Genomic DNA, 15000 nt, shown 5'->3' on the forward strand with positions numbered 1-15000 from the left:
TGTGTTACCCTGGCCGTCAGTGGTGTATCCGGGTCCGAGTGGACACATCTTCCTGTAGTGTGTGTGTGTGTGTGTGTGTGTTACCCTGGCCGTCAGTGGTGTATCCGGGTCCGAGTGGACACATCTTCCTGTAGTGTGTGTGTGTGTGTGTGTGTGTGTGTGTGTGTGTGTGTGTGTGTGTGTGTTACCCTGGCCGTCAGTGGTGTATCCGGGCCCGAGTGAACACATCTTCCTGTAGTGTGTGTGAGTGTGTGTGTGTGTGTTACCCTGGCCGTCAGTGGTGTATCCGGGTCCGAGTGGACACATCTTCCTGTAGTGTGTGTGTGTGTGTGTGTGTGTGTGTGTGTTACCCTGGCCGTCAGTGGTGTATCCGGGCCCGAGTGGACACATCTTCCTGTAGTGTGTGTGTGTGTGTGTGTGTGTGTGTGTGTGTTACCCTGGCCGTCAGTGGTGTATCCGGGCCCGAGTGGACACATCTTCCTGTAGTGTGTGTGTGTGTGTGTGTGTGTGTGTGTGTGTGTATGTGTGTGTTACCCTGGCCATCAGTGGTGTATCCGGGCCCGAGTGGACACATCTTCCTGTAGTGTGTGTGAGTGTGTGTGTGTGTGTGTGTGTGTGTGTGTGTGTTACCCTGGCCGTCAGTGGTGTATCCGGGTCCGAGTGGACACATCTTCCTGTAGTGTGTGTGTGTGTGTGTGTGTGTGTGTGTGTGTGTTACCCTGGCCGTCAGTGGTGTATCCGGGCCCGAGTGGACACATCTTCCTGTAGTGTGTGTGAGTGTGTGTGTGTGTGTGTGTGTGTGTGTGTGTGTGTGTGTGTTACCCTGGCCGTCAGTGGTGTATCCAGGCCCGAGTGGACACATCTTCCTGTAGTGTGTGTGTGTGTGTGTGTGTGTGTTACCCTGGCCGTCAGTGGTGTATCCGGGTCCGAGTGGACACATCTTCTTGTAGTGTGTGTGTGTGTGTGTGTGTGTGTGTGTGTGTTACCCTGGCCGTCAGTGGTGTATCCGGGTCCGAGTGGACACATCTTCCTGTAGTGTGTGTGTGTGTGTGTGTGTGTGTGTGTGTGTGTGTGTGTTACCCTGGCCGTCAGTGGTGTATCCGGGTCCGAGTGGACACATCTTCCTGTAGTGTGTGGTTCCGGGTAGAGGGCAGATCTCACAGTTTGGCCCCCAGCCTCGGCCCCCGTCACAACAGCACTCGGACTTCCTAACGCTGACCCGACTGCTGGAACTCATCTGACACATGGTCTGGAGAACCTCCAGGAAGCAGAAGCCCTGACGGTTATCTAACACACACACACACACACACACAGCGGCTGTTATTGTCAAAACATGGTGGTCATTTTAATGTACAACTTAATTCGAGAAGTTTAGTCTGACTCAGGGGGAATCAGAAGGCCAGATCCTGACTGGACAGGTGGAACTGGGGAGGGAGGAGGGTCATCCGCTCCTGAGAGCTTGACTAGCGTGACCCGCCAGAACTGACGGTGAGAGCGCACTCTTACCGATGCACTCGGTCCTGCTGGGACTGGGACTGAAGCCCTGATCGCAGACGCACCGGTAACTCCCCACCGTGTTCTCGCAGCGCCCGTTCTCACAGATGCCAGGCTTGGCCGTGCACTCGTTCAGATCTGCACACAAACACACACGTCAGGACTGTGAGCGCTGATGTGAGCGCCGGTGTGTGTGTGTGTGTGTGTGTGGCTCACCCACGCAGCTGTCTCCGTTGGGCTGTCGGGTGTATCCCGGCGAGCAGATGCACATGTACGTGCCGATCAGATTCTTACAGGTCATCCCTCTGGAGGCGCAGTCGTCCAGCCCGTCCTCACACTCGTTCTGGTCTGATGAACACCAGCGGGGTTGAGCACGTTATTCACATTAATGACACCGACAACAGCAGGAATATCAGGCTGCCGTCACTTTAAGGCCGACAGTTCACTGATGACATAACCAGGAGAACACTTGCAGAGACGGGCGTTTAGACCCTCTCTCTCTCTATCGGTGTCTCTCTCTCTCTCTCTCTCTCCATTGGTGTCTCTCTCTCTCTCTCTCCATCGGTGTCTCTCTCTCTCTCCATTGGTTTCTGTCTCTCTCACTCTCTCTCTCTCTCTCTCCATCGGTGTCTCTCTCTCTCTCTCTCTCCATTGGTTTCTGTCTCTCTCTCTCTCTCTCTCTCTCTCTCTCTCTTTATCTCCATTGGTGTCTCTCTCTCTCTCTCTCTCCATTGATGTCTCTCTCTCTCTCGCTCTATCTCCATCGGTGTCTCTCTCTCTCTCTCTCTCCGTTGGTCTCTCTCTCTCTCTCTCTCTCTCTCTCTCTCTCTCAATTCAATTCAATTCAATTCAAAATGAGCTTTATTAGCATGACTGTGTAACACAATGTTGCCAAAGCATCAACATATTATATATAAATAATAAAACAAATAAAACATATATGTATATATCATGTCATATGTAGCATAGTAAATATAAATAAATAGATAAATAAACACAATCTATCCTAATAAATGAATAAATACAGTGGGTCTCTCTAGAGAATTAGCTGGCTCTGGCATTGTGAATAGCTAACACACATTTAGCCGCGAGTGCAGCTGTACTATCATCTTCTCCCAGTAAGAAGAACATTTTCTCAGTGTCACTCAGTTCAGAGAACGATGGAATCAAGATTTCAAATCTGGGCAGAAAGGTTTCTCTTATACTGGAGTATTTAGAGCAGAAGAGCAGAAAGTGTTCCTCATCCTCGATGTGCTGTAGGTCACAGTGTCTACAGATCCTCTGCTCTCTCTCTGTCCACACACACACACACACACACACACACACTCATTCTCGATGTGCTGTAGGTCACAGTGTCTACAGATCCTCTGCTCTCTCTCTGTCCATGTTAGTCTACGTCTTCCTCTCTCTATCTCTAGATCATTGTCACTTAATCTGTATTTGGAGAGGATTTGTCTTTCTTTAAAATGTTTAATAAATAGATAACTGGCCAATTTAGTGCTTCTATTGAGGGTCGAGTAACATTGGAGTTTATTCTGGAGGGCAAAATGTGCTTTTAGTGCTTCATCATGAGTGCCTTTTAGATGTTTGTGGATTTGGTTAATGATAGGTTTGGGGTTGATGGGGAGTATAGTCTGATGGACGAGTTGGAGAGCGAGTGTGTTCAGAGGATGAGGTTCTGCTGAGGTTTCGTTGGCGAGGAGGGCTTTATATTGCACTGACTCTGGATCAGACTGATGGAGGTGATGCCAGAACTGAACACATCTCTTCTGGATCTCGATGTTCAGCGGGTACAGGCCCAGCTTAGCCCTGCAGGCGGCAGTGGACGTGTTTCTGTGAACCCCGAGAATATTTTTGCCTCTCTCTCTCTCTCTCTCTCTGCGTGTGTCCGCTTTGTGTGTGTGTGTCTGTTCGCACAGATAACGAGCGCGAGTGTTAATTTTCGCCTCTTCTTCTGTGTTTAAAATTGTTTGAGTGTGTAAATTAGCAAGACAAAACATGTCCAAATTATAAACTTTTACTCTATGATGGTTAAATTTAGCAGTTAATCCGCGAATCACGCGCGTGCCGAACCGTGGGTCAGCTGGTCCGTACGCATCACGATCAACTGAGATCTGTTGCACCCCTGATGATGTGTGTGTGTGTGTGTGTTTACGCTCGTCTTTACCTTTGCACATCCGCCGGTCTTCCCTCAGCACGTATCCCGCTGGACATCTGCACTCGTACGATCCCACCGTGTTGACACAGCGGAATGCACACAGCAGAGGATTCTGGGAACACTCGTTGACATCTGAAAACATGTCACATGTTTTAATCTAATTTAAGACTTTTAAGAGCTCGAGCAGACAACACATCCAGTTATCATCATCAGTCGAGCTGTTGATATATAATGTTATAGTTATGGTGACAGTTTTGACTATAGCTACTGTTTTAGTTCTCGTTATAGTTATCATCATAGTTATCCTTATCATTATAGTAATGGCTATAGTTATCATATTTATTGTCATAGTCATCCTTATAGTTATTGTTATAGTTTTATTAGTTATAGGTATAGTTATCACTGTAGTTATGGTTATAGTTAGCATTATGATTATTGTTATAGTTATCATCGCTATCACTATATCTATAGTTATAGTTATCACTATATAAATAATCTTTGTTTTATTTACAACTTTGAAAATGAGTTTTTTACAGAATGCAAAAACACGAGTAAGAGTAGTGAAGACGGATCAGACCCGAATGATCCCGCATGCATCAATCTGTGCTGGAGTGTGAGAGCGGCCGACAGGAAGTACATCAGCGCCAACAGGAAGTGCACGTCACTGACCTTCACAGGTCATCATGGGTCCGGGCTCAAATCCCTCGTCGCAGGAGCACTCGAACGCTCCCTCCACGTTTGTGCAGGTGCCGTTCCCACACGGGTTCCCCAGCTCACACTCGTTCGTGTCTGATGATGACGGAGTTACACACACAACATGATGGAGATGCATGTCACATGACCAAAATCAGACAAAACCCAGTGATATTATCTAGGGCTGAGAAGCCTTTAAGAATCACTTTCCCACAGAGAAGCACGACGCTTTAATTATGTACATGTGTGCAGATCACATGATCACAGTTCCTCTGTTCACAGTAAACGCTTGTTCGTTCAGGTTTCCAATAACGAGCGTTTGGGAACGCAAGTAGTCGGACGTGTTATCATTCATATGTGTGGAGCGTCTCGGGCGTCTCAAACTCCATCTCTACATCTGTGAGTGTGTGTTGCTGGGAACACAGTGTGCGCCATTTCACAAGATTTATAGCGTAACTCGTTTGTAAATCTACGCCAACACAGGGGAATACATACATGTTTCTAAATATGCAAATTGTTGTTCATTGTGATTTCAAAATAAAAGTTTACAGTTTTGATGTGCACATGTTCTGAAATTACAGCGGCTGTTGCATTTCCATTGTACAGAAGTGACCAAATATTTAAGATTGAGAGGACATTTGAATTAAATGTTGTTTGTCTAATATTAAACAAGGATTTGATCATGCCGTACTGTAACAACAACAACAACAACAACAACTAACATCAGGCATTTGTTATAATACTGTACACAAGTTATGTTTATATTAGTCTACATCATTTATTTTACATGGTGTATTTTAACAGTGTTGTTCGATAAACCCATAAGATTACTTACTTTGATACTTTTTTTTAACCAATTATTATTGCTTTTTATTATATATTTGTATTTGAAGTAATTTTAAAGGCTGTTGTTCACTTGGATCTATTTTATTACCACAGATTTGTTATTCCTGGATTAATCAGTGGAATACTCGATATCTTCAGCCCTGATATTACCCATAGCTGAAGCTGAATGTTTCATAATTGATTAATTATTGTATGTGCTATAGAAACGAAGCCGACTTGATCCGTTTGAACTCTGACCTTCACAGTTGATCCCGGTGAAGTCGAGCCGGTATCCAAAGGGGCATTCGCAGCGGAACGTCCCGTCCGTGTTGATGCAGTGGCCGTTCCTGCAGATGCCGGGGTTCTCCGCACACTCGTCCACATCTGGAACATCAGTGTGTGTGTGATCAGTGTGTGTGATCAGTGTGTTGAAGGAGTCTGATTGACTGACACTCACCTACAGCCTCTTCGTGTATAGTGAGGGTCTTTCCCATGGTGGAGCACAGAGCTTTATACGTCTCTGAAACACACACACGATAACTGTTACTGCCATCACATGTGTGTGTGTGTGTGTGTGAGTGTGTGTGTGTGTGTGTGTGTGTGTGTGTGTGAGTGTGTGTGTGTGAGAGTGAGTGTGTGTGTGTGTGTGTGTGTGTGTGTGTGTGTGTGTGTGAGTGTGAGAGTGAGTGTGTGTGTGTGTGTGTGTGTGTGTGTGTGTGTGTGTGTGTGTGTGTGTGTGTGTGTGTGTGTGTGTGTGCTCACCGTCCTCAGCAGAAGGGCAGATCTCGCACGGGTCCCCCCACCCCTGGCCCGGCATGGCGCTGCAGCAACAGGATCCTTTGGTGGTGTTGAGCGGCTTCGGGGCCAGACAGCGCCCGTTCTCGAACTTAGTGTAACAGTAATTCACACGAATATCTGACAGTCAGAGGAAACAGACGGATCTTTATTTCATTTTCTGTAAAGCTGACTTGAAACTATGTGTAATGTGAAGAGCACAATACAAAACAATTGACTTGGCAACAGAGAGAGACTGTTATAATCATTAATAAAAATGCAGATGATTCTTTCTTAAATGACTCTTCTCAAATTATTATTTCCCAAACAATTTCATTGTTCACTTATTATTCTTTACAAATAATCTTTCTAAAATTATTCTTTCTCAAATGAATCTTAACAAATTATTTCTCAATTGACTCTTTCCAAAAGATTCTCCCTAAAGGATTCTACCCAAATTATTATTGCACAAATGATTCATCACTGCACTGTGTGTGTGTGTGTGTGTGCTGCTGAGAAAGAGATGGGCGGCTGGGTTGCTTTTATTCCCCGAGGCCTGTTCTTCATTTGCAGAAGCCTTTCCACCCTTCTACTCACACACACACACACACACACACACACACACACACACACACACACACACACACACACACACACACACACACACACACACACACACACACACACACACACACACACACACACACACACACACACACACACACACACACACACACACACACACACACACACACACACACACACACACACACACACACACACACACACACACCCTGTCCACAGGGTCAGAGACACAGAAGGAGGGATGGAAACTGTGAGTAAAGAAACGAACGAACAGTCCTGTGTTCTGTCTCTGTATGACATCACACACTTTGCATGAGGAACAAAACATGATTCACTCATTAAACCTGACGAGCTCCATGACCGATGGCCGACAGCATCAAGGGATTCAGACGGAGGTTTCATGTTTCACTTGTGATGTGCTTCCTTCCTCTGTTCTTTTCTATTTATTTGAATAATCCCTGTAATCCTAAAATCAGCCGTTCTAAACCTGTGGACTGATCTCTGACTCACCCACACATCTCTTCCCGGACGAGGAGAGCTGGAATCCCTCGGGACAATCGCACCTGAAGCTGCCAGCCGTGTTCACACACTTCCCAAAGATGCAGATCTCAGGAGTCTGAGAGCACTCGTCAATATCTGAGCACAAACACACATGATGACGGAGGTCGAGTCTTCATTTATACAGCAACATGGAGTGTTTCACAGCAGCTTTACAGTGATAACAGGAGATTACAGTAACAGAGAGTGTGTATGCTTTACAGCAGATCTAGAATAAAGTTTTTGTCCAGATAAAGTTAGTTAGGTTAGATCACATGACCCTGATGCGTGAGGATGGTGGTGAGCCGACACACACCTTCACACCGGTCGTTCTGCAGGAAGTATCCTGACGGGCAGATGCACCTGTAGGAGCCGTCCAGGTTCTGGCACGTCCCGGGGCCGCAGGTGCCAGGGCTGATCGCACACTCGTCGATGTCTGAGCAGAAGAGCACAGGAGCATGTGGACGTGACGTCAACACATACACACACACGCGCACACACACACACACAAACTCTATCTTTCTCACACACACTCATGCACACACTAACCCGACCCCTAAACCTACCCATCTCTCACACACACACACTAGCCCGACCCCTAAACCTACCCATCTCTCACACACACACACACTAACCCGACCCCTAAACCTACCCATCTCTCACACACACACTAACCCGACCCCTAAACCTACCCATCACACACAACTTTCTGCAGTTTTACATTTTTACAAAAACTTCTGCATGATTTATAAGCTTGTTTCCTAAATTTATGTCCACAGTGACACGAGTCCCCATGAGTGTGTGTGCATTCAGGTTTAAGTCCCCCCGGGATAAAAAACATCTACACATACACACACACTTCATCTCTCACACACACACACACACACACACACACACACACACACACACACACACACACACACACACACACACACACACACACACACACAGAGCTTCAGGACTCACCCACACACATCCGGCCGTCAGGAGAGAGTTTATACCCGTCCAGACACACACACACAAACGAGCCCACCGTGTTGATGCAGTTTCCGTTGCGACACAACCCCCGGAGCGCCGTACACTCGTCTGTGTCTGAACCACAAGCACAAAACAGACGTTAACACAAACACATGCCTTTCTGCTGTAGAATTAATAAATATTTGTGTGTGTGTGTGTGTGTGTACCGATGCAGTCGTTGTTGTGTGACAGCTGGAATCCTTGGTAACACAAGCAGTTGTAGGAGCCCACAGTGTTCTTACAGGTTCCATTTCCACACGGCAGACGCTCACACTCGTCCACATCTGAACACAGACCACAGACGGTTAGTTAGTTAGGAACACAGGCGGTTAGTTGGTTATGAACACGGACGGTTAGTTAGTTATGAACACGGACGGTTAGTTAGTTATGAACACGGACAGTTGGTTAGTTATGAACATGGACGGTTAGTTAGTTATGAACACGGATGGTTAGTTAGTTATGAACATGGACAGTTGGTTAGTTATGAACACAGATGGTTAGTTAGTTATGAACACGGACGGTTAGTTAGTTATGAACACGGACAGTTGGTTAGTTATGAACACAGATGGTTAGTTAGTTATGAACACGGATGGTTAGTTATGAACACGGACGGTTGGTTAGTTATGAACACGGACGGTTAGTTAGTTATGAACACGGACGGTTAGTTAGTTATGAACACGGACGGTTAGTTAGTTATGAACACGGACGGTTGGTTAGTTATGAACACGGACGGTTAGTTAGTTATGAACACGGACGGTTAGTTAGTTATGAACACGGACGGTTAGTTAGTTATGAACACGGACGGTTAGTTAGTTATGAACACGGACGGTTGGTTAGTTATGAACACGGACGGTTAGTTAGTTATGAACACGGACGGTTAGTTATGAACACGGACGGTTGGTTAGTTATGAACACGGACGGTTAGTTAGTTAGTTATGAACACGGGTGGTTAGGTAGTTATGAACACGGACGGTTAGTAAGTTATGAACACGGACGGTTAGTTAGTTAGTTATGAACACGGGTGGTTAGGTAGTTATGAACACGGACGGTTAGTTATGAACATGGACGTTAGTTAGTTATGAACACGGACGGTTAGTTAGTTATGAACTGACGGTTAGTTAGTTATGAACACGGACGGTTAGTTAGTTATGAACACAAACGGTTAGTTAGTTATGAACACAGACGGTTAGTTAGTTATGAACATGGACAGTTGGTTAGTTATGAACCGAGACGTTTAGTTAGTTATGAACACAGACATTTAGTTAGTTATGAACACAGATGTTTAGTTAGTTATGAACACAAACGGTTGGATAGTTATGAACACAAACGGTTAGTTAGTTATGAACACAGACGGTTAGTTAGTTATGAACAGGCGATTGGTTAGTTATGAACACAGACGGTTAGTTAGTTATGAACAGATGGTTAGTTAGTTATGAACACGGACGGTTGGTTAGTTATGAACAGATGGTTAGTTATTTATGAAAACAGATGGTCAGTTAGTTATGAACAGAACACAGATAGATAGTTAGTTAGTTATGAACACAGACGGTTAGTTAGTTATGAACAGATGGTTAGTTAGTTATGAATACAGATGGTCAGTTAGTTATGAACAGATAGTTAGTTAGTTATGAACACAGACGGTTAGTTAGTTATGAACAGATGGTTAGTTAGTTATGAACACAGACGGTTAGTTAGTTATGAACAGATGGTTAGTTAGTTATGAACACAGATGGTCAGTTAGTTATGAACAGAACACAGATAGATAGTTAGTTAGTTATCTACACGAGGATGCACACAGATGGACAGACAGACAGACGGGTATGTGAGGCTGATCTCTCACCTATACAAAGGCCTGGGGTGGATGTGTAGCCGTTGGGGCAGAGGCAGCGGTAACTACCCACCGTGTCGATACACTGACCCGGACTGCAGATGTTTGGATTCTCAGCACACTCGTTACGATCTGAGAGAGATCACATCAAATCACACGTTAACTTCAGGTGCGATGTGTCTGAAAGCAGAGCTGAGCTCTGAGTTTGGCTGTTTTAAACACATTCCCCTCCAGTCACGACCCAGGCACTCACACACACACACACACACACACACACACACACACACACACACACACACACACACACACACACACACACACACACACACACACACACACACACACACACACTCCATCACTGCTGGTTTCCTGTTAAGCATGATAGCTGCAGTTGCTTTTTTGTTCCATTAACTCTGATATTGGAGTAGCAGCATTATGAGTTCGGAAATGTCTGACACACACACTCACTGACACACACACTCACCGACACACTGCTGGGTGGGAGTTTGCCGGTATCCAGGATTACACTGACAGCGGAAACTTCCAGGAACGTTCAGACAGACGGCGTTCTGCTGACACACCGGCCCGTTCTGACACTCGTCAATATCTGCACACACACACACACACGTCACAAACACACTTAACATCAGGGTTGGGGGTGACTCATTACAAGTAACTTGAGTAACGTAATCAGATTACTTTTTCAAGTAACTAGTAAAGTAACACATTACTTTTTCAATTTACAACACAGTATCTTACGTTACATTTTCAAATAAGTAACACTAGTAACTTTTTCACATTTATTGCCTGACATGTTGAGAGAAATAAAGTGAGGAGGTGTTGTGTGTAAAAGTTTTAAAAGTAACTTTCCCCAACACTGCTTAACATCATACACAGAGCATCTCATGTTGGAAGTAAATCATCATTAATGATTGTTAATCTAGAACCCGTCACTCATTCTGCTGTTTTTGTTGCAGACTCCAGAGTCAGACGAGGATAAACGAGCTTCAGAGACACAGATGGAGCTCTTACCCTCACAGATCAGCAGCTTGTCATTATAAACGAAACCCATCGGACATTCACAGCGGAAACTGCCGATCATGTTGATACACACACCGCTATTACATACACCGGGGATGTCACGGCACTCGTCGATGTCTGCGGATCACAGACAGACACACAGGGTGGATGTGAAGTCTTAGAGGAACACAGAACTGTGTGTTTGACTGTCTTTAAGTGTGTGTGATGAATGTATTTACCAACGATTTGTCCAGTGTAGATGTCAATGAAATATCCCGGTCTCTCACTTCCACACAGCACAGCGAACTCATCTGCAGCAGAGAACCATGTTACGGTCATGACTGTGTGTGTGTGTGTGTGTGTGTGTGTGTGTGTGTGTGTGCCGAATCCCTGACAATATTCAAGAAACAGCCTCTTTCTTCAACGCTTCCACTGTTTCACTGAAATCCCTCCCTGTTCACTTCTAGACAATGTTTGAAACTTTGCTCTTCTAGTGTTAATGTCTGTATTCTATGGAAGCTTGTTTCTGCCACAGAATAAAAAATAAAAAAGATAATTGCTACTTTTTATCTCACAACTGCGAGTTTACATCTCGCAATTCTGACTTTAATTCAGCTGCGTGTTACAAGGTCAGAATTGCGTGTATAAAGTCACAATTGCGAGAAATAAACTCACAATTCTGAATTCTTTTGTCAGAACTGCATGCTTAAATCTCGCAATTCTGACTTTACAACATGCAATTGACCCTTTGCAGGGAGTTTGATTGACAGGCGATCTGACCAATCATAATCCGCCATCCGCCATTTTTGTCCGACAAAGCAGTCAGGAGAGTTAGTGGATTAACGTTGGAGGATTTAAACTTGAGAAACGGCGTGTACTGACGTCTTTCCGCAGTTAAAGCAACATTCCTTCTGATGTTCATTCATGTTTATCTGATGCTGTAAATGAGCTAGAAGGAAGAGATGATCGGTTCACGAGCCGCTTTAACTGAGGCTCTACAGTGGTCACACATTAAAGACACATTAAAGTCACGCATTTATTGTTTAAATTTCATTAAAAAATGACCAAATTTGAAACTTGAGACTTTGTTTCGTATCAAAAGTAACCTGGTCTGTCCTGTGTGTCAGTGTGTTGTCAGTGTCCTCTCTGCTCCGCGATGTGTGTTTCACTGCGTGAGAACATGTGGTGTGAGAGAGGCGTGGCTTGTCGGACATAGCAACAGTAACTAAAGGGGGCGGGTCTTTGCGAACGGTCAATTGCGTGTTATAAAGTCAGAATTGTCTGTCTTTTTTTCCTTAGAATTGGACTCTCACAGATATAAACTCGCAATCTCGAGAAAAAAGTTAGAATTGCAACTTTATATCTCAAAATTGCAACTTTATAACACTCAATTGTGAGTTTAGATCTCAAAATTACAACTTTATAACACTCAATTGTGTTTATTTCTCGAAATTGCAACTTTATAACACTCAGTTGTGAGTTTATATCTCGCAATTCTGACCTTGTAATACAATACTCGCAACTGAATTAAAGTCAAAATTGCGAGATGTAAACTCGCAATTGTGAGATAAAAAGTAGCAATTATCTTTTAAAATGTTTTATTCTGTGACGGAGCTTCCATAGTATTGCTTTGTGTAAAGGCGTCTGCTAAACGAACAGATGTGAAGTGTGTGTCTCACTGGTGCTGGGAACGGGACAGCGCTCGCAGGGTTTATTCCAGGCCCGGCCGATGTTGTACGCGCAGCAGCAGAACTTCTTGGTCATGTTGAAGGTGAGTTCTCCATCACAGGTGGCGTTGTCAGAGTAGTAGTTCCTGTAACACAAGCTCTTCCGCATGTCTGAACACACACACCACAACAAACACGTCACAATCGGCACTAAAGGGAACCAAGCTTTCAACATTCAAAAGTGATTTTTATTAGAATCGAAATTCATATTTGAATCGATTTTCTCCCCCACCCCTAATAAATATAATGATAACTATACCGTTAATTATTAACGATAACTATAATGATGATCATTAACGATGCGTGTGCAGACTCACCCATGCAGTTGTTTCCTCCGTTGATCTGCATGTACTCCGGTGGGCAGATGCAGGTGTAGTTTCCAATAGTGTTGTAACACTGACCCGGACCACAGATGCCGGGCCGCTCACACTCATCCACATCTACACACACAGTGGATCATTTTAAACAGTCACATTTCACTTCTAACTAAAGCTCGCATCTATGCCCGTTGTTGAGTTAAAGCGAATGTTTCAAATGCATTTGTCGGAAGTAGTGCAACCAGCATTCATTTACTCTCAGAATTACTGATTATAATGGGCTCGGCTTGCTTTTGAAGCAACGCAGCACTTGGGTTTAGATCATGTGACTTTATATGTTAATAAGAATCATTCAATTGAAGTCACACAGGGTCCTAACCAATCACAACATTTTGTCTTTTGTTTGGTTTCGGGATCCGTCACTTTGCTCTTGGTAGCCACGCCCACAGAGTCCAGTCAAAGGTTTTGGATCGGTAAGATTTTTAATGTTTTTAAAAGAAGTCTCTTCTGCTCACCAAAGCTGCATTTATTTGATAAAAAAAAAAAAAAAAAAACACAGTAATATTGTTAAATATTATGACAATTTAAAATAACTATTTTCTATGTGAATATATTACAGAATATTTTAAACTGTAATTTAATCCTGTGATCAAAGCTGAATGTTCAGCATCATTACTCCAGTCTTCAGTGTCACATGATCCTTCAGAAATCATTCTAATATGATGATTTGATGATCAAGAAACATTTATGATTATTATCAGTGTTGAAAACAGTTGTGTACAATATTTTTTCAGGATTCTTTGATGAATAGAAAGTTTAAAAGAACAGCATTTATCTGAAATAGAATCTTTTCTAACATTATAAATGTCTTTACTGTCACTTTTGATCAATTTAATTCATCCTTGAAGAATAAAAGTATCAATTTCTTTCTGTTTTAAATTGTAATAATATTTCACAATATTACTGGTTTCAAATAAACGCAGCCTTGGTGAGCAGAAGAGACTTCTTTTAAAAACATTAAAAATCTTTCCGATCCAAAACGTCTGCTAGTAGTGTATATTAAGCTTCAAATGTGTCCTGATTGGCTGAGATATTTGCAGCTTCATGCTTATTTTTATTTTATTTTTTTCATTGTTTAGTTTCTGGCTGGTTTCTCGAGAGCTTTCTATCTGCACAGCTGAAACAGCGTACTGTGTGTAAAGCACTATATAAATGAAACGGACTTGACTTCTTAAGAGAGACAGAAGAGTGTGTGAAAGAGGAAGTGTGACTGACCTTCACAGATCCTGGTGTCTCCGTTGAGTTCGAAACCTTTCGGACATTCACAGTGAAAACTGCCAAACGTGTTGATGCAGTTTCCTCCCTGACACAGACCAGGCAGCTCCTGACACTCGTTGATATCTGACACACAGACACGACAGTCAACACACAGCACTGGAGAACGGGTGTGTGTGTGTGTGTATGTGTGTGTGTGCACTCTAGATCTACCCTCTAGTATCACCGTGATCGGATTGGGTCGGAATCCTTCTCCTCCGGGACACAGAATCTTGTACTCGGCTGAGGGAGAAACAATAACAATCAGTGAACAAAACGAGAGCTTGTGTGTGTGTGTGTGTGTGTGTGTGTGTGTGTTATATAATGAATTTCATGCCAACTACATGTCAATCATTAAGGATAACAATATCTACAATGATAATTGATGTGTGTGTGTGTGTGTGTGTGTGTGTGTGTGTGTGTGTGTGTGTGTGTGTGTGTGTGTGTGTGTGTGTGTGTGTGTGAGAGACTCACAGGAGTTGAGCAGTGGGCACCTCTCACAGGGTTAGGTGTGTGTGTGTGTGTGTGTGTGTGTGTGTGTGTGTGTGTGTGAGACTCACAGGAGTTGAGCAGTGGGCAGCTCTCACAGGGTTAGGTGTGTGTCTGTGTGTGTGTGTGTGTGTGTGTGTGTGTGTGTGTGTGTGTGTGTGTGTGTGTGTGTGTGTGAGACTCACAGGAGTTGAGCAGTGGGCAGCTCTCACAGGGTGACCC

The 15000-nt window shown here is 44.0% G+C and overlaps 1 protein-coding gene across 1 annotated transcript in view; it reads right to left on the reverse strand.

Annotated features, from left to right (window-relative positions):
- fbn1 (fibrillin 1) overlaps nt 1-15000 on the reverse strand; it is a 111057-nt gene that overhangs the window by 21972 nt on the left and 74085 nt on the right. Inside the window, exons 39-59 of the mRNA XM_081372922.1 lie at nt 14964-15000; nt 14464-14532; nt 14251-14376; nt 12976-13098; nt 12611-12769; nt 11171-11242; nt 10944-11069; nt 10396-10518; nt 9924-10043; nt 8251-8367; nt 8033-8158; nt 7383-7502; nt 7040-7165; nt 5933-6085; nt 5628-5690; nt 5429-5554; nt 4322-4441; nt 3662-3784; nt 1711-1842; nt 1507-1632; nt 1081-1287 (exon numbers count right to left, since the gene is read on the reverse strand). The exon at nt 14964-15000 is cut by the window's right edge and continues 131 nt beyond it. Of these exons, the coding sequence (XP_081229048.1) occupies nt 1081-1287; nt 1507-1632; nt 1711-1842; nt 3662-3784; nt 4322-4441; nt 5429-5554; nt 5628-5690; nt 5933-6085; nt 7040-7165; nt 7383-7502; nt 8033-8158; nt 8251-8367; nt 9924-10043; nt 10396-10518; nt 10944-11069; nt 11171-11242; nt 12611-12769; nt 12976-13098; nt 14251-14376; nt 14464-14532; nt 14964-15000 (2494 nt within the window). The remainder of the gene's footprint in view (nt 1-1080; nt 1288-1506; nt 1633-1710; nt 1843-3661; nt 3785-4321; nt 4442-5428; nt 5555-5627; nt 5691-5932; nt 6086-7039; nt 7166-7382; nt 7503-8032; nt 8159-8250; nt 8368-9923; nt 10044-10395; nt 10519-10943; nt 11070-11170; nt 11243-12610; nt 12770-12975; nt 13099-14250; nt 14377-14463; nt 14533-14963) is intronic.

Source organism: Scardinius erythrophthalmus, assembly GCF_964197995.2.
Source record: "Scardinius erythrophthalmus genome assembly, chromosome: 8".
NCBI lineage: Eukaryota > Metazoa > Chordata > Actinopteri > Cypriniformes > Leuciscidae > Scardinius > Scardinius erythrophthalmus.